The 25,058-nt window shown below is 43.1% G+C and overlaps 1 protein-coding gene across 2 annotated transcripts; it reads left to right on the forward strand.

Annotated features, from left to right (window-relative positions):
- Positions 1-1,284: 1,284 nt before the first annotated feature.
- VLDLR (very low density lipoprotein receptor) lies at positions 1,285-16,210 on the forward strand (the record flags this gene model as incomplete). Of its 2 annotated transcripts, XM_082782839.1 has the most annotated exons (19): positions 1,285-1,471; positions 5,730-5,849; positions 6,811-6,933; positions 7,800-7,922; positions 9,331-9,702; positions 9,800-9,922; positions 10,002-10,124; positions 10,571-10,690; positions 10,767-10,892; positions 11,299-11,470; positions 11,784-12,008; positions 12,170-12,288; positions 12,663-12,802; positions 12,916-13,057; positions 13,371-13,517; positions 14,426-14,515; positions 14,894-14,971; positions 15,080-15,249; positions 15,565-16,210. In XM_082782839.1, the coding sequence occupies 19 exons, from the start codon at positions 1,285-1,287 to the stop codon at positions 15,598-15,600; spliced, it is 2,736 nt and encodes a 911-aa protein (XP_082638965.1). In that variant the 3' UTR covers positions 15,601-16,210. The 2 variants fall into 2 exon arrangements, with proteins under 2 accessions (XP_082638965.1, XP_082638966.1); XM_082782840.1 differs by lacking the exon at positions 14,426-14,515.
- Between the last annotated feature and the right edge of the window lie 8,848 nt (positions 16,211-25,058).

The following is a 25,058-nucleotide window of genomic DNA, read 5'->3' on the forward strand; positions in this document are numbered from 1 at the left end:
TCACTCTGCAAATAACACATACAGAAATATGTTAAGACATACAGGAAATATGCAGTCTCAAAGAGGCTTGCTACATTAGAGGAATCATCCTCATAACTGAAAATGACTTAAAATACCAAGCTAATACTGATTTAATTCAAGACTTCACTTTCAAGGAAAGAAATTAGAACCAGATCTTTAATCAATTACAGACAGGGAAGAAAGCTTTCTGAGGTTTATGTCACCGCCAAAATATTAATAGCACAGAACACAGTAATAACAATAAATGAATAAAGAAAAGAGGGCCACTAAACCTCAGCTGTAAACTTTGAGAGTGCCGTGAACAAAACCACGTTTGCTTTTTAAGGATCTGCCTTTTCTTTCTGCATTTCACCAAGACATAATTGGATGCTTGAAAGGCTACAGATGCAGAATAAAACTACCAATTCTCCACCTTAAAATAAAAGGTTAAGCTTGTAATTACACGACTTTGGCATATCATTTTGTGCAATTACTAATTAACTACAATCCCCCATCACAGAATGCAGAAGTAGTGATTTTCATCCCCAATAGCAGCGCCTGCTTCGTTTAAGTCAACTTCTGCTCCAGAGGCGGGGGGGGGGGGAGGCGAGCAGAAGCACGCAATCATGGGGGGGTGTCCAAATGGAAGAAACGCTTTTTTGGGCGAAAACCATCCCTCGGCGCGATGCCGGCACGCCTCGCAGCGCTGCCCGGGCCGGGGGGCCCAGCGACACCCCCTCCCCGTGGCGGGGCGCGGCATTGGCGCTGCGGGGGAGCAAAGGAGGAAAACAAAGCCGCCAACACCCGCACCTCCCGGCAAAGCCCCGCAACCCCCGGTACCCCCAGGCAAAACCCCGGTATCCCCGGACAGAGCCCCCCACCTCGCTCCCACCGGGGGCAGGGTCCGGCAGCGGGGAAGCCCGGGGGAGGGGAGGGGTGGTGACCACTCACCTTGGGGCCACTCGCCGTGCCGAGCCGAGCCGTGCCGGGCCGGTGTCTGCAGGTGCCGCGGAGGAGGAAGCCGGGGGCGGGCGGCGCTGGCGAGCCAACCGGGGCCCGGCGCGGCGCCGTGAGTCACCAGCGGCCGCGCAGGGCGGCCGGGCGGCTGCTATAAGAGCGCCGCGGGGACACCCTCCCCCCCGTGCGTGTCTTGGGCTCCCTCCGCTCCTCCTCGCCTCTCCGACCGCGGCGGCGGCTGCTGCCTGCCCACCCACCCCCCAGCCTCCCTCCCCGCCTCTCCTCCCGCCCTCTCCCCCCGTCCTGTCCCCCCGGCGCGGCGCGGCGATGTGGTCGGGCCGGCAGCGCGAGGAGCGGAGCGCCGCGGCGCCCGGTGGCGGCCGTGCCGGAGGAGGCGGCGGCGGCGGCGGCCCCGGTGGCTCCGCTGACGGTGCGGGGCGGCGGCGGGCGCTGCCGCGCTGCGGGGCGCTCTGCCTGCTGCTCGCCCTCGCCTGCCTGTGCTCTGCTGCCGACGGTGAGTGAGGGGCCTGGGGTTTGTTTGTTTTTGGTTTTTTTTTTTTTTTTTTTTTTTTTTTTTTTTGGGGGGGGGAGGGAGGGCTGGGGCGCGCACCTCCGGGCTGCTCCCAGCCCCCGCGATGCCCCTTTCCCCTGCACCCGCTTCTTTATTATTATTTTTTGTTCTGCTCATGGGCTGTGCTCGAGGGGATTCGGGGGGAAGGGGGCGATAGAGATGAGGGGGGAGCTGCTGGGGTCTGCCCCGCCGCCCCCATCCGCCGGGGGGGGGGGTGCCGCCGCTCCCCCGGGGCCGCGCGGGGATGGCGCGGGTGGGCCCGATCCCGCGGCCGGCCCTGCCCGCCCCGCCCCGAGCAACTCTCCCGGGGGAGCCCCCCGGGGGCTTGCTGCCGCGGGTGGGGGGGGGGGGATTCCAGCGCGATGCCTCTGGGTGAGGGAGGGTACGCCGGCCCGGAGCTGTCAGGGTGACTGGGGAGGGAGAGGACCCCCCGGAAAGCCGGCGGTGTTGGAGGTGTTGTCAAAGTACTCTGCAAGCAACTTTGGCTTTGTGGCATCCAGCAGCATTGGCATGGCTTTAGTTCAGGGCCAGTTGCAACCACCGTACGATCCCTTAGGATCTCCACCTGGTGGCAAGGTTGAGTCTTGCCAGCGCCGAAGCCCTTCTTGCAAACCTAGTAGCCCTTAGTCGTGGTCGTCTCCAGCATAGTCGCAATTGTCCCGAAGGCGGTGTAACTTGTGCGTTAAACAAAATGCATGGTCAACTAAAAATATTTCCCTCTTGGTAGTAATCAACTGGCCGGCTCCTTTTTTCCCTCCAGAAACTGAGGTCCAGACTCCCGGTCTAGCTGGGAGGTGGGCAATTAGTGCCTGTGTTGTATCTTGTTTGAGTTGAGGGTTTGGGATTAACAGTGTGCTGTTAATCTCCTGACTAGCACCCAAAAGTATACTTAAGTGCTTTATCTTGGTTGTATTGGCTTAATTCTACCCTGTAGTATTGAATATAGAATTAAGTATGCTCAATTCTACCCTGTAGTCCCGACAGTGCGCTGTGTTCCTACACTGGGCTTGCAGGGTAGAATCCAGCAAGGAGAAGATTGCATCGGGTCCTCACTGAAGAAGGAAAAGGAGAAATCACCCTTCAGTTTCTAATCATGTAGACTGCTCCTTGCCTAGTCTACAACAGATATGGACCCCCTTGTTTAAACAGCTGTAAAATGAAGGCTGAAACTGGCTGATGCTGAAGCTGCTGGTTCACTGTAGTTAGAAATCGTACTCGAATATAAAATGGGGGCAGCTTTAGTCTTCCAAGTTGGTCCAGTTCATCCTTCAATGTGAGACAGTGGCCCACCAGCTCTTATACTAATAGTTGTAATTGCCAGGGTCTAGAGGCAGTCTACTTCATTAGTTCCTGTATGAGGGTTTCCCAATCACTACTGCAAGCTTTTCTGGGACTTGGTGTCAGATGACAGCACACAAGTGTCACATGTCTGAGGCTGCCTAGACAAGTAATCTGATGACTTGCTTAAGGGCCTGAGACAAACAGTGACTGCAGAGTTAAGAAGGTAAAGCAATTGTCAGGTTAACTTACGTAGTGATTGTAACTGCTTCTTCACCCTGCACACATCATTGCTTATAAGCCAATTTCTAGTGAGTGGATAACCTGGGGAACAGTGGAGTAATTCTTGTTAGCAATCAGAGGCTGTGCAGCTACAGGTCCTCAACATCTTTTGCCCAAGACTTACGTCTAAGAAGAGAAGGTGTGAAGGTGCTTGACTAGCACATGCAGAGAAGCTTTTGAATTAGTAGTGAACTGATACTGATCTAAAAATTAAATGTCTAGTGACTGCAACTGGCAGTATCAAAAAGCAGTGGATCAGATGGGTAGCATTTACCTGGTATTGCAGAACTGTGCTTACTGTAAGGAGGGACCATAGTTAGTTACGGACTGGAGCTAGCCTTCACCTTAACTGGAGCTCACTCCATGTAACCTTTAGAGTTTGACAGCCGTCTTCAGGAGCATCAACAGATGATGACCTTTACCTTCATGTGCCTGGGTGGGTGTTAGGTGCTGTCAGTTCTTTACTTGTTCATGGGCTAATAGAAGTAGTTGCTTTGACACTTCATTTGGTATCAACTGCAGAAGAGATGACACCTTCTTGGAATGGCTCACAATTGTGAAGTTATAATTGTAATTCCAAGTTCCTGTTTCGTTTAGCCTGGTTTGTAGCTTCCCTGTTGTAACATCACTTTGACCAAATGCATTTGTAAGTCAGAATGTAATGTGTAATCTTTGCAAGCCTTTTCTGAGTTATTCTAGCTTGAAATAGAGTAACTGTAGACTGTGGGAGTTATTTTGAGATCTCCTGAGTGGCAGGCTTAGTCTAATATCTCTAGCATGCTATTTTGGGAAAGGTTGTCTGTTCCCACTCTGAAAGCCTGGATGAGAATATCTCAAAACTAGCAGCAGTCATTTAATGTTTTAGTTAGTTGTACAGTAATAATTGCAATAATGTGTGATCAAGCTTTGCAAGCAGAAGTCTATTTCTGCTAGAAGTTACTAGATAACAGGGTGATGCTAGGCTAAGAGCAAGCTGGTACTTGTGGCTTCTGTACCATGTATTCTGCCTGAGGCCTGCCTTCTGGCACTGCTAGGCAAGCTGCTTTTTTGACCACTCCTGACCAAGTAGTGGTAGCTTTGCAAAGCCATTCTATTGGGAAGTGCTTGCTGATATAACACTCCCTCTGAAAAGTAGAGGAGGCATGGAAGTAGAGAGCATATGTGCTGATGTTCAATTGCTTTGGCAACTTTTAAACAATTCACAGGAAACGAGTTGTTACTGCTTGACTCTGACAAGTGAGTTAGTGTTTTACTTGACCAGTAAGACTGCTGAAACATCAGCACAGCTCAATAACCTGCTGTTTCAAATACTTTATTTCAAGTGCGAATTTACATAAGACACTCAGCAGGTAAAACTGTCCTTGTTTTCCTTGCTTATAGTCTGTCCAGGGTTTGCCATTACATTACTAGCTCTCAGGTATGGGGTAATGTGAAATGCATCAGTTTCAGAAGGCTGAATATCTTCCTCTTGGAAACTGTTGCATTTTGCATGTCATACACAGAAGATATAAAATAACAAGTAATGTTTCTCTAAAATTAGATGCCCTTCCAGACCCTTGGAATGCCAACACAAAGTACCTCCATTAAATGATGCAATAAATCAAGAAGTAGCAGGAGTTCTGCATCATGCCATGGGCATGTGCAGCCAAAACTAATTCATAAAATCATACACATGCCTGTAAGCATTATATAGAACAGCTCTGCCGTAGCTGCTGAAGAAGCAGGCTGCTGCTTTTAGCAGCGGTTATAGCAGGACTTCAAGATAAATAACATTCCCTTGAGGGACAGGGCCATACAGTTTCAGAACTGAAGGTATTCTGGAAAAAGGCACTTTAAGCATCATGCACAATGTAATACCTAACTTGAGTGTACTAAGAGCTAAGACTTACCAGTCTGGAGATAACAGACTTGATTCCAGAAGGAAGTGATAATTTATCTTGCTCTCTTAGTATATTACACTTGACCTACCTTTAATGAGCAAGATCTAGATATGTCATCACACTTCCTTTTGGGTATACTAAGGAATATCTCTGCCCTCATTTGTGGGGACAACCAGATGGTAGCAACTAACTTTGTCCATTGTTATAACTTTCCAAGCTTCAGGACTACTACTGCTGAAGTAACTTATATCATGACAAAATGGTGTATATTAAAAAAATAAATAGAACAGCTATCTTTAGAGACATCTTAGGATTGTAATGTATGAGCAGGGGAATACTGAATTCAGGTCAACATTAGTCAAGTTTAAACTGTTTGCCAAAAGTCTAAGGATTTTTTAGAATGCAATGTCAGGTTGTTGACAGCAGGAACCTGTGTACAAGCATCCTTTTCCCTTGCAAACTAGACCCTACCTTAAAAAGAAAAGCGCAGTAATAGGAACACTGAGGCTGGTTTACTACTGTCTGACGAGTATACTGTCATACTGCTTAATCTTGGCACTTGTACTGTGATGGAAAGCTTCTGGTTCTGCTGTCATGGTTGAATAAGGTAACTACAACCAAAAGATTCAGAGCTCAGATATAGTTTTGTGCTGATGATATGCTGTCCATTAAGCTGGATATGTCCTTGATCAGCAGTGGGTGAAAGTGAAGGAAAATACTGCTGAACAGGACTGAGACTCAGATTCTTTTTTTCATTGAAGGTGCTAGAGCAAAATGTGAAGAATCCCAGTTCCCGTGTAGTAATGGACGCTGTATTCCTTTACTATGGAAATGTGATGGTGATGAAGACTGCTCAGATGGCAGTGATGAGAGTGCTTGTGGTGAGTATTCAGCCAAAAGAAGTAATCCCTCTGTAGCTATACTCCCTAGTTGGCAGAAGGGGGTTAATGGTGGAAAGTAGATAGCTGGAGAGATGCTTACACTGTCCATCACTTTTTGCATTTGGAATACACAATAGAGGACAAATTCCCTAGAAATTCTAGGGGACTACCTAGATATCCTGTATCAAGCTGATACAGTTGAGTTTTTCTTAGGTTTCTGAAAGTTTCCTGGATCTGGTAAATAAGAGAAAAACTAATGAAAAAAATTGTTTGCTGGTGTGGTAATTGCCTAGAGCTGAACGCAAGCCTCTTCTTGTTTGTTGCATGAAAACATAGTAGAAACTGATTGCTATTATTATGCAGCTGTTAGCTATTCCATGGTTAAATGTCCTCTTTTATGTGTGAAAGTGATTCTGTTGCATCTCCTATAAACACTAATTCTAGCTCTGTCTGCCAACTTGTGTTTTATGCAGACATGGAGGCCAAGATGGATGACTCTAAATACTTAGAGACAATGCAAAGCAGAATCCATATCCAGCACTGGTGTAGCTGAACTGTCAGTCTGCTTAAGCAGACCTAAACTCTTGTTGTTGGGTTACATATACTACACTTATGTAATGACACTGCAAATCCAATGCTGTGGTAATAAGCATGAAGTTCAAAATATGAGTATAACTATTATTATTAATAGTCCTTTAACTCAGATGTGATTGAAGTAGCAGCTCTTCTAGCTGCGTAGTCTCCCTTTGCACTAGCAGTCATTCAGTGCCTGATTACAGGAAGATAAATGTTTCTGTGCTGGGTAGCTCTCTAGGAAGTGTTAGACTTGTGGAAGAAGACACCAGACATCCAAAAACTAAGGATGTTGTATCACTTCACTAGGGCAAGGCAGCAAATCTGTAGCTGCAACAGAACAGCTAACCTCTGGTATTTAAACCAGTGTCTGTCCTGTCTCTTGCAGTGAAGAAGACGTGTGCTGAATCTGACTTTGTGTGCAACAGTGGTCAGTGTGTGCCAAACAGATGGCAGTGTGATGGGGATCCGGACTGTGAAGATGGGTCTGACGAGAGTGCTGAGCTGTGTCGTAAGTGAGCTTTGCATGTCAGTGCAGGCAAGCCTGCAGGTTGTAGTATCTTGACTTCTTGCCTTCTTGCAGCCTGGCTCTCATCCTAAAAAGATTTCACCTGTCTTGGACGTGTACCTTTGTAACTGCTAGCTTGGCTTTGGCCACATCAGAGTCTTGTCAAGACATATGTATTAAAAGGTTACAGAATTGTGTGGGGAATCTGCACTTCTACTTGGTAACAGTTGGCGAGTGTAAGATTTCTTACCTTTACTGTCACTAAGCACAACACTGCAGGCTGTGTCTTGTTCAGAGTGATCACTGTCCTCCAAGACAACTACACTGCAAGATAACCAAAGCTAGTGTAGAAACTGAGTGAATGACTTTGTGCTGGGAGGAGGGAAGCAAAAAGACTGATCCCTGACTATGAGGTCTTGCAGTTAGCGAGTACTAACTGTAGTAGTTAAAGGGATATAGATCTATGGGATCTGCAAAGCTTCATTTCTCTGTATTAGTGGGATCTACACTGAGGAGCAGTCACTGTATTTCAGCCCCAAGTTCAACTGCACTTTAGTATTATTCCTACCTGCTATTATGTATTATAGCTCAAGCTTCTACAGTGTAATTGGTGTGCAATCACAAAGCTACCACTACAAAGATACTCTTAGAAGATGCTTCCAGTTCCTAACAGATTTACCAAATACTACTAACTAGTGTAACTACTTCCATGATAGAGCCATTAATTTAGATGGATACTGGCATCTAACTGCAGCTGTGTCCAGAGCTGAAGCCTTTCAGACTCAACTTTCAGGACAACTGCTAAAACCCAAGATCAGTAGCTCTTAAATTTCAGAACTCTTAAATTGAACTTGAACTCTTTCCAATAGATATGAGAACATGCCGGGTAAATGAAATCAGCTGTGGTCCTCAGTCAACCCAGTGTATCCCAGTGTCCTGGAAATGTGATGGTGAAAAAGACTGTGACAGTGGAGAAGATGAAGAGAATTGTGGTAAGGGACAAAATGGTGGCTGCATAACTCTATTTGAAATTGAGTTGTCTGGAAAGGAGCTAGCTGGACAGTATACCTGGGAAGATAAATTTCTCATACCAATATTTCTGTAAACCTGTATTTGTATTGCAGCCTGTTTAACAAAACAGACTAGTTCTAACACTCCATAACCCTGTTACGTCAAGATGTACAGTAGTATAAACTATTCAATGTCTGTCTTGCTCTCTGGCTAGTTTTGGCAATAGCCATAGGCATAGTTATATGTCAAGCAAACCATCAGAACTTGTTCTCCACAGTATTTCTCAACAGGTAACTCTAGTTGCTGCTTATACTAATAATTCGTCTCCTATACTAATAATCTGTCTCCTTGTCCTGGTTTTGGCTAGGATTGTTAGTGTAAGCATTCTTAGGTGTAGCAGGGACTTGTGGCCAAGGGGGAAGCTGATGCGCTTCATAGCCCTGACCTACAGTATTTTGCACACTTGTCTGGAAATGCAGACTAGGGAAGCTAGGTTTCAAGTGTTGAGGGGCAACTTCAGGCCAGTGCACAAGTGAAACTGCAGCAGTCAGCATTAGAGTGCAATGTTTCTGGCTTATTCTAATGAACTTGATACATATGACTTGCCTGAGGTGTCCCGAGACAAAATTATTGTAAGCAAAGCCACAGGGTTGGCTTCTACCAGAGCTACCTTGTGCCTGGATGGACTAATGAGATTCAGATCTCTGGATGTGTGCTCTGCATCTGTGGGGTAGCTGCCTTACTCAGCAAGCAAGTGCTTTAATCTGACAGATTCACAGACTTCATTTCTAATGAAGCTGATAAAACTATCAGCCTAGGCATACTGAGCTGCTAGCTACACTGCTAATAAACCAGCATAATTTGTACTGGCATAAGTTGTGTGGATGTGCTTAATGCCACAGGATTAACTGGTGCAAGATCTTGTTCTGTTTATCCCCAGTGGCCCAGGTAAATGGGCCACTGCTGTCCTGGGGACCAGCACAAAACACTTCAATTTCAAACTACAGTGCATGCTGACCATCTGGCTACCTAAACCTTAGACTGTACTCCAGAGTTAGCAATTCTCTTACCTTCTGTCTCTGGTTCACAGGGTCTGAGCCTGTTTTCCCAAAGGCTAGCACTCTGAAGCAGAACAGCCTGTCTGCTTCAGAAGATTATTTTCACTGAGGCACTCCCTCTCACTCAGGCACTTAAAACAAGGAAGGTAATCTGTATGTATCAAAAGCGTCCTGCAGGTGGTCAGTTGGGTTCTTCTAGAGCAATCAACATGATGTTGACCTACTGTCAGATCACTGCTGATGGAGCAAAGAGCCTGCAAAGCAAAACACCTTCATTCAAAAGTTGTCTTTTGTGATAATCTGCTAATATTTTTCACTCCTGTTACTCCAGGCAATGTGACTTGTAGTGCAGCAGAGTTCACATGCAGTAGTGGGCAATGTATTTCCAAAAGCTTTGTCTGCAATGGTCAAGATGACTGCAGTGATGGTAGTGATGAGCTGGAGTGTGCACCTCCTACCTGTGGTGTTCATGAGTTCCAGTGCAAGAGTTCTACCTGCATCCCTATCAGCTGGGTCTGTGATGATGATGCTGACTGCTCTGACCACTCGGATGAATCTTTGGAGCAGTGTGGCCGCCAGCCTGCACCTCCAGTGAAGTGTTCTGCGAGTGAGGTGCAGTGCGGCTCAGGTGAATGTATCCACAAGAAGTGGCGATGTGACGGAGATCCTGATTGCAAGGATGGAAGTGATGAAATTAACTGCCGTAAGTTAGTTTGGTTGCTCTTCTTTAGGAGGTGTTCCTTGGCCTTTGTTCTCCAGCGGGGTTTGGGAGTCTAACTCTGTAATGGTTATGTCCTTAGCTTCTCGGACCTGCAGGCCAGACCAGTTCAGATGTGAAGATGGGAACTGTGTCCATGGGAGTAGGCAGTGCAATGGTGTGAGAGACTGTCTGGATGGCACTGATGAAGCAAACTGTAACAATGGTAAGTTGGACCTAAACAAGAATAAAGACTTCATGGAATTTCTGAAGCCAGTAGTTTTCCTCATTGTCTTCATTATCAGTTATTCAGTGCTCTGGACCTGGCAAATTCAAGTGCAGAAGTGGAGAATGCATAGATATCAATAAAGTGTGTAACCAGCAAAGAGACTGCAAGGACTGGAGTGATGAGCCCCTGAAGGAATGCAGTAAGTGGACAAGCTCATTACACAGTGCTGACCACTAGACATGTCTGGCTACACCTTCTGAGCTGTCAGATGTTGGACTGGAATGCCCATCTGCATTTCCTTAGTAGCGAGCAACCCAGTTAATAGGCTATCTCTATCCTAGCCATACTGATTCAAGGGATGACTCTTCCATAACCAGAAGGTACCTGAGGCCACTAAACTCTGAAATGGTAGCAGCAGACCAAGACTGAGGCTTCTAGACCACTTGTAATGCAAGCAAAATGTTGATAGCTGAGCAAATACTGTCTTGAGTAGATAGTCTTGCAAATGACTTGAAGCACCTGTGTGGTTTAGCAGATGTGGCAGATACCCATCCATTTTCTCAGGATATCTGCTAAAGCACTCCATGACTGAGACTTCAAGACTACATATGTATGCCATCTAAGAATTGGCCACTTCTCTTCTAGACATAAATGAATGTTTGGTGAACAACGGTGGATGCTCCCACATCTGCAGAGATTTCATTATTGGCTATGAATGTGACTGTCCAGCTGGGTTTGAGCTTGTAGACAAGAGAACCTGCGGAGGCAAGTATCTTGTGGGTAATATGGAACCTACCAATGTTACTGGGGATGAGAACAAATGAAATTATTGTCTTCACAGATATTGATGAATGCCAAAACCCTGGTATCTGTAGTCAAATCTGTATCAACCTGAAAGGTGGCTATAAATGTGAATGTAGCCGTGGCTATCAGATGGATCTTGCTACAGGAGTGTGCAAAGCTGTGGGTAAGTATAAGATTTCTGTATCCCTAAGCCTGAAAGCCATTTTAAGATGAGGTACCAGGTGACGTGTATTTTATGCCACTGTGGTTATGTCAATAGTTCTGCTGATCCCAATATAAATTGTACAGACCTGGACACCCTTAACATCTCATGGTCTGACACAGCATTTAAGGCTACCATACCTACCTGACAAACTGTTTCCATCTGCTCCCTGGGCAGGAAGACCCTCCCCATGAAGTTGTGGAGGGAGAAAAGGATGAGGTAGGGTACAGTTAAGATATCTGTCCACATCTATTAGCAAGTGTGGAATGGAAAATACTAAATATGGTGACATTTAAATCTTTTTGTAAAAGAACAGTCTGAAGCTATATGTCTAGAGATATAGATAAATCTTTTAACTCTTTCACAGGAAAAGAGCCATGTCTAATTTTCACCAACCGCCGGGATATCAGGAAGATCGGTCTTGAGAGGAAAGAGTACATTCAGCTAGTAGAGCAGCTAAGAAACACTGTAGCTCTAGATGCTGATATTGCTGAGCAAAAGCTTTATTGGGCTGACTTTAGCCAAAAAGCGATCTTCAGGTAAGTGGACTCAGCCCCTAAATCTAGAATTAGAATGCTTCCCTAATCATCCTGCATTTTGCTCAGGATGCTCTTGTAGAGAATTAGATTCCTGATGTATCATCTGCACTCAAGTCTTTAGGACAAGTGCATGTAACTACTGTGTGTGCTTATTGCACTTTGTAACTGCTGCTACAACTGAACCAAAGGTACTTTATGGAAAGTTACAAGTACATCTCTGTAAATAGCCTGCCCAAGAGCTATATGCAGTATTTGAGGTGTGTCAAATAGTGTCTGGAGGAAGGGGTGAAAGCAAGTAACTTTTGTCTTCCAGTGCTTCCATTGATACCCGTGATAAAGTTGGAACACACATCAGAATCCTGGACAACATACACAGCCCTGCAGGAATTGCTGTTGACTGGGTTTATAAGAACATCTACTGGACGGACTCATCTGCAAAGACCATTTCAGTGGCTAGTCTAGATGGCAGAAAAAGAAAAGTTTTGTTTCTCTCTGAGCTGAGAGAGCCAGCTTCTATTGCTGTAGATCCTCTTTCTGGGTAAGTCTTTGTTCTGGTTCTTTAGAGAACAGACCTACTGGTACTCTGTTCTAATAACTGACTTAGGCAGTCTTTGTCTAACTACTTGTTAGCAAATGGTCATAATTAAGAGTAATACTACATACTGCAGTGTATTATACAACATAAATTCTGCTTCACAGCTTTATGTACTGGTCAGACTGGGGTGAGCCAGCAAAAATTGAAAAAGCAGGAATGAATGGATTTGACAGACAGCAGCTTGTGACAACAGAAATCCAATGGCCTAATGGAATTGCTCTAGGTATGTTGAACTTGTCACTGTGCCAGAGGTATTCTGGAGCTTTAGAAGTCTGTTTGCTACAAAAGCCAAGGTCATCCTTCAGGGAACTATTTTCAGCTTTTGAGATTGGGAAGCTCCTACATGCCTGGAGACACTGCAACAGGCACAGCACCCTTCAGATGCTGAAACAGTAGCCTTCCTTGTACTGTTCTGTATTCTAGTCAAGGTACAGGTCACTTAAACAGCACTACAGCAGTCTAATGTGTATACCTATACATTAAGAAACTGGCAAAACAGCAACTATTCTTGTACTTGCAGTTGTTTCAGCCTTTGCAGGGGACTTTGGATATCCTGTCTGTGTAGACAGTGAATGTGTCTTTTTTTTTTCCTCCTAGATCTTGTAAAAAGCAGACTGTACTGGCTTGATTCTAAACTACATATGTTGTCAAGTATAGACCTGAATGGCCAGGATCGTAGACTTGTACTAAAGTCTCATATGTTCCTTCCTCATCCTCTTGCTCTAACAATATTTGAGGTAAGAATGACTTGCTGTAGTACTTGTCAGAGCTCCTCTTCTTGCTAGTGTGTGGCTAGCAGTTACGGTGGTAATAGTAACACAGTGAATGGGATATAATGACTGTCTTCTAGGACCGTGTGTACTGGATTGATGGAGAGAATGAAGCAGTCTACGGTGCCAACAAATTTACTGGATCTGAATTGGTTACCCTAGTAAACAACCTCAATGACGCACAGGACATCATCATTTACCACGAACTTGTTCAGCCTTCAGGTAGCTATGAGTTTGTTCTGTCACTCTATATTTTTTTTATAAAGGCTGCTCTGCCTGGGTGCTGGTAAATGGTATCCTTTCCCTGTATTGCTGTCTGCTTCCAACCTAGGCACCTCTACTTGAGCTTCTACCTCTCACAGTTTGAGAGAAGGCTTAGTTGCAATTCATTTTTGTTTGGGCAGAGCTGGCACAAACATAACCTGCAGAGGCAAACAATTTTAGAGTGATTCCTGAGCAAAAAAAAAAAAAGTTGTACCTCTGGAGCATGAAGGCTCACTCCTGTCAATTGCTTAAAATTGACTTGTGCCAACAGGTAAAAATTGGTGTGAAGAGAACATGGCAAATGGAGGCTGTAGCTACCTGTGCCTGCCTGCTCCTCAGATAAACGAACACTCTCCAAAGTATACCTGTGCATGTCCTGCTGGATACTTCTTGCAGGAAGATGGTCTGAGATGTGCAGGTATAGTAACAAACTTTTTTTTCTAGGGTGGTTGGTGGGGAAGAAGGAGGGGTACTGAATCTGTAAGAAACAAACGTGACAGTACAAACTGACAGCTTTGCATGAGTTAATCTGATGTAATTCATCTTGGAGATCTTTTGGCATGCCTTAAGCTGGCTCTTCAAATCTGCAGGTGCTGTTCAAAGTCCATGCTTGGCTTCTGCATCATCACCATCACCCAATGGCTTCTGCAGACAGCAAGCATGCACATAAAACATGCCTAGCCCCTTTCTTATAAAATAAGGGGTATAAACTAACACTGCTCCACAATGTATAAATAACCATGTTGAAAAGCTGGTAGGCTAATCTTGCTGACCAGGGAAGGATGTGTACATCACTTTCCATGTTGAAAGAAACATACTGCTCCTACTGTCCTGAGCACTGGCTATCTGGCAGGCTTGTTTGTCCAGTCTAGTGGAACTAGGAGCTGCAAGGTGTCACTCACTGTATTGCATGTTGACTCTGACTGCCACAGTCAGAGCAGTGAATATGAGGATGTGATCCTCTGGTGTCTGAGGATAGTAGCTTCTCTAAAGTGTTGTTATAGATAAAGTACTTGATTAGCAAGTCTGTGGAACTAATTCTTACACAGAGAACCTGAAGTGAGGGGTTGGGGTGGCTTTTGGTTTTAATGATTTTACATATGTAGAGCTTATACCTGAAATAACTGTCTACCCTGGTTCTTGGGATTTTTTGATCAACACCTTCAGCAGAACATGTACATCGTGAAATAACTATTGTCAGTGTTTCTGATAAAGCTAACAAGCTGCATGACCATTCTGCCATCTGCTAAACATTCACTGCCATGGCTGTCATAACTAAGCCATTGCAGAACTTCAGGATTAACTGGGTTCTTGATCTATAATTAGTTTCAGGTACTGGAACAACTGTGGCTTACACTGAGGCTAAAGATACCAGCAGAACAGAAAAATCTCCAACTGTTGGACTAGTTCCTGGAGGTACTGGTCCCAATAACTCAGACTGCTAAACATTAGAGAGGTGAAATGCAAACTGACCCACTAGCTTACTTGAAAGTTTCTCATTTGCATGCAAGTAGAGAATACAGGACAGTTCATGTATATAGTAGAACTACAACAGCTGAAGAGTGATAAACAGAGTTAGCTCATAGCATTATGGAACCTATGGGTTCTGTGAAATCCCAGGAGTGCTCAAAGTAGGCAAGTAATAAAAGCTTTCTGCTAAGATAAGACGAAACCTCTTAGCAGTTTCTTGTAGACATGTTAATGTTAGCCCAACTTTTGGGCTTAGTGTCTTAGTAAGCCAACTGACAAAATCTGTCAGTAAGCAACCTCACTACTCTACAAATCTTCACACAGGGTTCAACATCAGTGGTACAGTGTCTGAAGTAGCTGCAGCCAGAGGAACATCAGGAGCTTGGGCTGTTCTTCCCATTTGTGAGTACAGCATGTGCTGACTACTGGGGACTCTTGTGATGGGATAAGCCACTCTTGTTCAGGTGTTTGACTTGACACTGCTCTGTATTTCTGTTTCTCTCCTTAAAGTATTGCTGGTGATGGCTGTGGTGGCTGGCTACTTCATGTGGCGTAACTGGCAGCACAAGAACATGAAAAGCATGAATTTTGATAATCCTGTCTATCTGAAAACTACAGAAGAGGACCTCACTATTGATATTGGAAGACACAGTGGTTCAGTAGGACACACCTACCCTGCGGTAAGCAAGCTTGTTGATGTGCCTGAGCTCCAGGCTAGTCCTCAGAGTAGACACAGCAAAGACTTGCCAGGTTACATCTGACTAGAATTTGGGAGAGGTCTCCGCTACTGGCTAGAGCCAAACTACTAGGCTCAATCAGCTAAGAACACATCACTTTAATCAGGATTAAAATTGTAGTAGGCAATTGCTGCCCTATAACTGGGATGGAGTAAACCAGAACTGAATATGATCACTAACCTGCAGAACTAGATCCTAGCGTTGTTTTGTATTCTTCATTGGTAAAACTGTAGCTAACTTGTCATTATCTTTTTACAGATATCTGTTGTAAGCACAGATGACGATATGGTTTGAGCACTGGATCAGCAATCACTTTTAGTTTACTTGTTTTACACTTATGGGGATGATAAACAGGTTTGTGGCTGAAAGACTTCCTCCATTCTTGGAAGAATGAAGATACTTTCTCTATGTATGGAACACTTATGTAAATAGCTGTTTGATACAGCTTAACAACCAACTGTAAATACCTGTCCACAACAATTCAGCTTTTAGTGGCTACTGTTTTATCAGTACCCTTGAATTGGTCAGTCAGTAACACCACTGGCCAAATACAAAGCACTTTCCATAGAAAGCCATATTCCAGCCACAACTTGTGCTATAACAGCTGTACATATGTGTATATGCCACTTGTAAATATTATTCCTAGAAAATCACTATCAAGCACTTTGAAATACTTCAAATGTAAATTATTGTACACTGTCTTTTTCAATAGTGGGGGCAATGGCAATAGGAAAAAACGGGTTACTATGATTGCCAAAAATTTGTAAGCATAAGTAATTTTGTATGTATGACTGAAACAATCCTGTATGTCTCTCACAGAGCTCAACAGGTATGAATGCTCTTTGAGAAATCACTGTAAATCCTAAATGCAAAGGAGGGGGGAAAGTAAAAGAAAATAAAGCAGTTAAAGTATTATAGTCTCCATTATTCTTCCTTCCCTGAAGTCAAATGAGTATCTCCTAAGTTGGAAGTTTTAGTGGGCTACCCTGCTGCCAGCCAGAGCATAAAATACTGTCTTAAGTTAATTTCAGTAGTACCCCAGACTGTTAAGATAATGCTGACCTGCCAGGTAACTGAGGTTTGTACTCAAGACTAAGAGTCTGCAGAGTTCTGGACTGAATGCATCTTGCTTCATAGCCGGATTCCTGAGGTAGTATTTTTAGTCAGTGTCAATCCTGAACTACACTTGCATGTTGGTAGTATTGACAGCAATGACACATTGTGAAGACAGGTGTCAACGTTGCTGGCCAGGTAAGTGTAAGGTACTTGTAACAACTCAGCACTACTGCTAGCTCGTACTTCACATTTTATTCTTGATGGCAACCCCAGTGTAAGTGGAGTCTTATTACCTGCTACGCTTGCATAAAGGAATAGAACTGTGACTTGGTTGTTCATCACAGCAGCCTCCTCCTGGAGTCCCAGGGCTAAAAAGCACCTGTTGCTGCATATGTAATGCCAGAAGTCCTCTGTAATGTGCATCACTGTGAAATACTGTCCTCTTCTCTAGGGGAGCAAAGGCACTGTCTGATTTTTGTATGGGATGGAAGGTACTGAGCCAGATGTGTAAGTAAGGCTAACCTTTGTGCTTCATTGCTTTTGATGCTCTGCCTTTAACAGATGAAGTGCATGGATATGCCAATCTCTTCTCAGCATGCTATCTTGTAAATTTAAATCACTCAAGGTACAATGCAAGCAGAAGTTTAAAAAAAAAAAAAAAGTTCTCTGTCAGAGAACCTTGTTAGTAACCCATCTTGGATGGTCAATTCATCTTAGTGGCTCTAAGATACAGATCATGTCCCGTGCTGGAGCCTTTTTCTTCATTGACAGCAGAAGAGGAAAACTAAACTACAACTGTTCTGACTGAGACGGTAGCAGTTATTTTGCTGGTAACAGTTTAGTACCATACTGCTTGAATGCTCAATTGAGTAGCACCTAGTCTGTTTCTTATTCTCTGCACAAGTATAGTTCACTGAGGCAATAGAGAATGATTGCAAATAATTACCTTGCAAGTCTTGTGGTTCAAGTATTTTGCTCTGCAATTAGGTTTGGAGTCAAAAATAAGAAGCTTTTGTGGTAAAACTGTTTAGTCTCTAATGGCTAGACAAAACACCTTCTCAGAACACCTTCTTCTCAATTGTGTACTTATGCCAAATTTATTTCCTGGATCTTGGCTTCGTAAATCTTGGGCTTGAGGATCTTGGCCTTGAATTGCCACCCCCCATGAGCTGTAACTGGGGGTGCTATGGTGCTATACTTCACTGTGGCTAATCTTAATGCAGGTCTGATAAAATGGTTAATTTCTCCCTCAGGATGAAGAAATTACTCACTGTCATAGCCTCAAACCTTCCACCATGGTTTGGTGGAAGAAGCTAAAATCTTCTGGTCATGCTTTCATGATGACTTGTTAAATCATTCTTTATCATTCACACTAAAATAGAAACAATAAAAATCAAGACAGGACTTGGATCAGTTCCTGGACTTGGTTCTAATGTCTGTTCTCATTGCATTTACATCTGGGGTCTGCTCTCTTAATGCTCTTCTGTGTATTTCTTGACAGATGAGGATAGCTGCCAACTTCTGCAGATTTAGCAAGTGAACTACTCTTGGGGGAGTTGGAGCTTCAGCCAGCATCTCTGGCAACTCTTGTCTGTGTCTAGATGTTTGCTATCTCTAGAATGCACGTGAACTAAAATGAGTTGTGAAGATCAGAGTGTAAGGAGAGCTTTTAAGTTTCTGGTTAAGAATACTCTATTTTGCTAATATTTTCTATGATACTTTATTTCACCCTGATATGTAAGGGTTATTAGTTACTAGTTACTAGTTCAACTATATTTTTTTTTCTCTTAGCTGTCTAACTTGGGATAATCTGAAGTACTTGTGTTGAAATGTGACAAAGCCTAAAACAGAATTCTCAGCCAGCTTGTTAATTATGAACTTTCATGGTAGCTAAATGCAGGCAAGAGGCTTTGCCTTTTTATTCTTTTCACAGAAGATGTACAGCTCCTTTTTCTTGCTAAAGTTCCTTGCTGTCACTGGTACCATACCAAAAGGCAGACAGAATAATCAATAAAGGCACTTCTTCCTGATATTAACATTCAGTGGAGGCTGAAACTGAAGTCTGGAAGTTGATGAACTAATTCTGTTTACCATTCTTCAGCTTCTGTACCAGCTTAGCTGTGGAGGGGTGGGAGATATCAAGCAGTAGCAGGGGCTTATATAAAATGGCCTTCTCTTAGTTATAGACAATGTTTGGCTTTTAATCTCACTTATGTTTTTCTGCCCCACCTCTTCATTTCTCAGTTATGAAGTTGTTTATTTCCACAGCAGGCTTGGAGAGTAGTCAGGGATTCTTTCTGTTGAGAGGGAAAAAAAAAAAAATCCAACTTGCATAGACAAATGCCTTACTATCTTTGAACAATTTCTTTCTCCTGCCATCTGCAAGTCTCTGTCTCTGTTTTATTGCTGTCATGTGACTTTTTTTGGCACCTAATGAAGGTGGTGTAGCTGCACAAAGCACTGCCTCTGCAGCAGCTTGTGGCTGTGCTGATGGCTGCTAAATGGATTCTAGGAGCTCATCCTTGCCTGGGCTCCTCAGCTGCAATCTCACAGGCTCCCAGAGCAATGTGACATTAATAACCCCTTTGAAGTTTCATGGGTAACTTGGCTTTGTATGTTTCTTGAAGAACATGCTGCCAATAGATGCATAAACATGGCTTCAGTTGGTTATTGAAGTATTCGAGGTTATAACATAATTCTTTTTATCCCAGCTGAATTCGAAGCCCTCTGGTTTTGGCTACTACTTATTTCTGTTGTGTCTGCTAGCCAATGTGAGTGCAGAGCTAGCTTTAAAACTGTGTTTGCTTTTTTTTCCCTCCCTTACAAATACTCAAATTTCTTTTAATAGCATCCCTCTGCTCCCACATTCTTTCCTCCCTACTATTTGATCTGCCTTTGAGCAATGTAATGTAAAATATCTACAATACCAGCAAAAGCAGAGGAAGATACATATGCAGGGAATTGAAATTGCTCAGTGCTTCACTTCTTCCCTTTCTCCACCCCATTCCTCTACAAGGTAGCTGCAGTGTGTGCTTTTTCCCAAGCTAACTTTTATTTGCCTACATTTTTAATGAGAATACTTAACTTTTTTTTTTCCCATCAGATCTTTGCTGAAATACAGTGAAGACACATCTATCTATTTTTGTGTGAGTGCTGAATCTCCATAGATTAGGGAAAATGGTCAGAGACAAGTACTTAAGCTGGAAGAATTTGTGTGGGAAACCTCTGATAAGGCGGGGGAGGGGGGAAGTTTACAGCTCTGGAAGTACTCTCAGTAGCCTTGGGTGCAAGTGAATGCCTGCCACTGCTTGCTGTAGACCTACCACAGTATGTCTGCAAAGAACCACACTTCTCTTACCGTTGACCTGACTCACACCAATGGTTTGTGTTGCCAGAAGAAGATGCTTGAAGAGTTCTGCTCTGCTGAAGTGCAAAAGCCAACTTAATACATTCCTGGCTTCCTGTTTTTTTTCCACTCTCTTGAAAAGGTTTTGCAGATTTCCCCTTCTCCATGAAGAAGTCTTAAGAGCAGGACAGAGAGACTCTGTGAAATCATACAGTTGGGCCGTTCAAAATCTACAATAAAGACTGCTTGTTGAATGATACTGGTCTTAATTCTCCCTTCCATGGCCCTGGTCAGGAGCTGTACACACCTTTTGCCAAGTAATAGAAAATGCTCAATATCAGACCTATTCTATGGAAAAAAATGCATTCCACAAGCTCGACAGATAACAGAAACCAAAAGTAAAAAAGCTACTCTTTTGTGCATAATAAATTGCTTGAACATAGAAAACACTGAGCATTAATTCAAGATAAATGACTAAAATACAAAGACTTAAAAGAAACCTTCTACATTCTACTATTTGTTTATTTTTCTTCTGTGGACATGCCCTCTCTAGAAAAATTAGGTGGTTTTCAGGTCCTTTTTCCCAACCTTCCATAGACATGATTTCTGGAATTTGAACTTCAAATTATTTGGAAATGAAAATGTTTTACTGTAGTGTTAGTACATAGGCTTAAACCTCAAATAGTTGGATAGCAACTTGAGAGGATTACCTTAAATATTGTGAGCAGCTTTTTGCCTCCAGTGGAAAGTATTTATTGTTGAAAGGTCCCTCGAAAGGGCTGATGCTTTACAGAGAATGTCATAACCATACAGGAGCAGTGCTGCCAGCTCTAAGGTCCCTTTTGAAGCTTCATACAAGTGCAGCAAAAGCATTGCTTATTGCTTTCTTTAGTCCTTAAATATATTTAAAAAAAAAAAAAACCACACACATAAAATCTGTCTATTACATCTATCACTTATCCTTTTGAATTCAGGAAAGTTAGCCTGTGATTTTGTACCTGCATAACAGATTGTGTCTGAGGTTTTTTAACTCATGAAATCTGCTATTAAGTATGTGCTCTAAGAAGCTGTTGAATCCTCTGAGGCCTCGACTGGACATGTAGTTAGAAGCCTGCATTTTATGGGGACATAGAAGTCTAAGTAACATGGTTGGGGAAGGTCAAGGAAAAGTTTTTAATCTGTGCTTGTTCTATCCCCCCTGCCTACATACTGTTATCAATCTGTATGACACAATTTGAGAGATGTATTCAATCATACGATACAGCACATGCTGGTGGGCACGTGAAGGGGAAGGTCTCTGGCAGGAGTCTGCATGGAGTTACCAAGGGTTGCTCACACCTTAATGACCTGCCTTCCTTCAGGTTTTCTACACTGTCTTCCACAATATTCTTGTGTACAAACTGTGATACATTGCAGCCCGAATGGAAGGATAAAGAGAAGGGGGAAAAAATGTTTAGATGTTCGGATTCTAAGAGATGTGGTTAATGGGTTGTGCCCTACATGGGGGTGGGTAACAAGTGGGCTGCTACTTGATCTATCCTGGAATGAATCCAACATGCTTATCAGGCATGGAGGAAGTGATCATCAGGTTTGCTGAAGACAACAAATTGACAGGGGGCACAACCACTGGGTGCACTCAAGGAAAGAATTGCAGTCTGGGAGGACTGCAGAATTGCAGGCGGGAGGAGTAGGCTGACAGGGACCCCATGAAATTTAGCAAGGGCAAAGGCTAAGCCCTGCACTGGGACGGCAGACCCCTGCGGCAACACTATCTGGGGACAGGCAACAGGGGACAGCAGTGACAGGAGCAGTGTGAGTGGGGCATAGACCAAAGAGGCAGGAGAAGGCAGAGACAGCCCCCTCTGCTCAGTGGTCATCAGACCTTATCTGGGTACAGCATCTGGGTTTCAGCCTCCAACTGAAGGAAGGACATTGATAAATCTGGTCAGGTTTGGCAAACAGCAAGATACTTCTGGTCTGAAAGGCTGCAGCGCAGGGCTGGCTCAGCCAGGAAAAGGGGCATCATTTTATTCTACAATTTCATCTGAAATGAATAGCTTAAGAACTTTATACTTTGACACATATTACTACTTCAAGTTCTTGTAGTCTGCAGGCCACACGTATGAAGCTTGAACCTTTTTTATTTATTTCCTTTAGAGAATATTTTCTAGGAAAAACAGTGGGTTTCTAAATTTCAGTCTGCGTTATGAGAAGTTCACCATAACAAACATTTTTCAAATAATGACATTTACTAAAACCTCAGTACAAAAATTCAAATTACAGGTGCAATTATTGATGCAGGAAAAACGTAGTCATTCTGGTTTTCCAGGAAGAAGAGAATGTTACTTTTTTTCACTGAGCTGCAACAAGAAAAGCACCCACTTTTTTGTTGGTGAGTTTGTGTTTTTTAATTGAAGAATAGGACAAAGTAATTATGGTGTGTGTGTATCCCCACTGAATTTATATCTGAGCTATTGGTTGTGATCCTACCAGGTAAACATCTATTATCTTGCTTTAGTAATAAAAATTGCACAATTGTTTGGAACTGAATAGCTGATAGATTATAAAATGACCTGCCCATAGACAAACAGCTAGCTCTTCATAATCCTTTTTATTCTTTGGCAGTCTCCATTGCTGGTGTAATTTATGTTAAATGAGCACAGAGAAAGAAAAGCTGTAAAGCCACTTATTTAGAGACAGCTTAATTTAAATGGTGTTATGAGAACTGTGTTTCAATATTTGATGCACTGTATCCACTTGAGAGGGACCAAAAAAAAAAAAAAGACTTTTTTTTTCACCAGTTTAGGTACCAGCTACAAATAGTCACCAAGAGATTAACATTTTACTAGCTTTTTTGGTAATTCAAAGATCAATTGCAAGCAACAGGTATTCACAGCTTTATTACACCACCCAAAGGTCCCCTGTTGACCAAGAAGAATCCCTAGTGGGAAGCTGTTTAGCACCTTTAGTACCCTGATATGACTTTCAGTAGGAACTATCCCAACACTTCCATCTAGAGTTCAGCACTTACAGGGGTCCACTCCATAGTGGGGCATCTGCAAGCCACTGAGAAAGAAGTCAGCACTAATAATTAGACCCAATATTTATTTTGTTCTTCTCCTCGTTGTCTGACACTTCAACAGCAGTTAGTTAATTTAGCAAACACTATGTGTCACTTTTCTACATAGCACCATAGGGACAACTGAAAAAATGAATGTGCCTTTAAATTGTTTTGGAATGGGAGGAAGTCAAGCATCCAGCCCAGTCATGTAGAGCTTAACAATTATGTTAATGGATCTGCAAAGAATTGAAATAATCACAGTATGTGATTATTAGTATGTGTATGTCAGTTTGGAACTTGCAGACTTCACTGTAACCGGCCTTTTTCTCTTTGCAAACCACAGTTGCACACATTCAAAAATAAAAGAGGGAAACCCTGATACTTGGTAAGTCCAGTGTTGTTCACCACCACTGTGGGATATGGGACTCACATTTAGCTATTCTAACTCTTGGGTTAATCCAGATCTCACTTCCTGAGGTTTTAAAACAGTGTCAGACTGCTGTTCTGTTCTCTGTAGGGAGGAAGGGAAGCTTCACACTGCCTCAGGTGGTGGGGCTGAGCCATAGGCCTGGTATGGGGAAGCAAACTATCAGTAGAGAATATTCCAGTGCCTCTGCTGCACCTGGATGTCTGACACCTTCCTCTTTGCCTGTACTCACCCCCATCCATCCCCTTTTTTTGGAAGACTCTTGATACTCTGAAATAAGGTCTTGTAGGACAGAGATGTGCAAGATGGGTAAACAAAGAGGGTGAACAAAACTGAGTTCACTGGTGTTGAAGAGCATGTCATGTTTGCTAACCACAAGGTGCACAAGGTGGTGAATGCACTTTGAGGTGGTAGTCTGGATTATCTACTTGTTATGTTTTTGTCACTCCATAGAGTTAAATAAACTTTCAATTTTTTTTTTTTTTTTTTTTTTTGTCCTGACCATAGGTCTCAGGAAGGAATGTGATCCACATACATAGCAATCAGAAACTATTGCACGGGTAAGCCCAAAAACACTAGCAAGGCATGCAAAAACCCCGCTGCTCATGCTGCAAAAAGTCAGGCAGCCAAAAAAAAAAGCACAGTCTGGAAGGCCTCAATTTTGCCTGCAGTGACAGCCTTTTTGCTCTTTGAAGGATGAGGCTCTGACCCACACACACAGACTATGGTAAATCCCAGTAGTCTGGGGTATACAGGAAGGCTCCATCTCTTTCCAAGATCAGCGTACCATGACTCATCTATCTCTTGAGACAAAGGAACAAGAATAAGCAAGTAGAAGGACATTCTGTATTATTTAAGACTTTCAGAAATGAATAGAAATACTGGAGCAATTGATTACAAAGAAGAACATAAAATCAGTAAAAGTCAGAGGTGAAGCAGCCACATTAACTTGTCTTGCAGGGTATGCCTCTTGGTACAGATTTTACTTTATGAGCTGCAATAAGTACAGAGAGGATAGGTGAGAAGTATTCCCAGTCCCAGTCATTTGAATATGAATGAAAGTCCAGAAGACCAGTTTGGCACAGCTCAGCTACTGAAATGATAAGGATTAAGAAGGCCATAATAAGTCAGTAGCAGGGAGTATACACTATCAGTGCTTTAATTCATTTTAGTGTTTTTTATATGCTGCAAATTGGAAGGAAACTAAATCAATGTCTGTTCAGCTTGAAAAATTTATGGCCTGACTTCCTTGGATGTTACAGTTTGCTTTTAAAAGAAATACACAGACAAGTGTACCAACACAGTCCAATTTACTCTGTACAATGTTCTTGAAAGGGGAAACAAATGTGCAAAATTCACAGAAATCCTCAGCCTGGAACAGAAGAAAATGCCTCACTCAGCAATTTATCTTCTAAAGCATACGAGCTGACATAGTTAGCTACAAAGAGGTATTGTCACAGGATCCCCTGGCACGTTAGAGTTTCTGTGCTCAAGTCCATCATGTTCAATTGTTTATGGTTCATGGACCTTAGAGGTATGGCTAGACAATACTGCCCTGTGCTGCGTAAGGAGTTACAGCTGCTTTTGGATTAGGTACGTATGAAAGGCCATTAAATAGCTCTCGTGGTAAGCAAATGGAAAGTATATTCCATTCATTCTGCTATTTGTCTCCCATTTCATTTAGGGCAAATCTCTATTCTAAGCATCAATTTTTCCACCTGTAACAAGTCACGAGAGCTTGGTGAATATTAACTAGATCCTGTAAGGCTCTAGTGGAGTATGGGGGTACACATGTGCATGTATGCACACTCATACATATACCATACATGTGTACAGTCAGATTTTGTGTAAGTATGGCCAAT

Source organism: Aythya marila (genome assembly GCF_965140915.1).
Source record: "Aythya marila genome assembly, chromosome: Z".
Taxonomy (NCBI): domain Eukaryota; kingdom Metazoa; phylum Chordata; class Aves; order Anseriformes; family Anatidae; genus Aythya; species Aythya marila.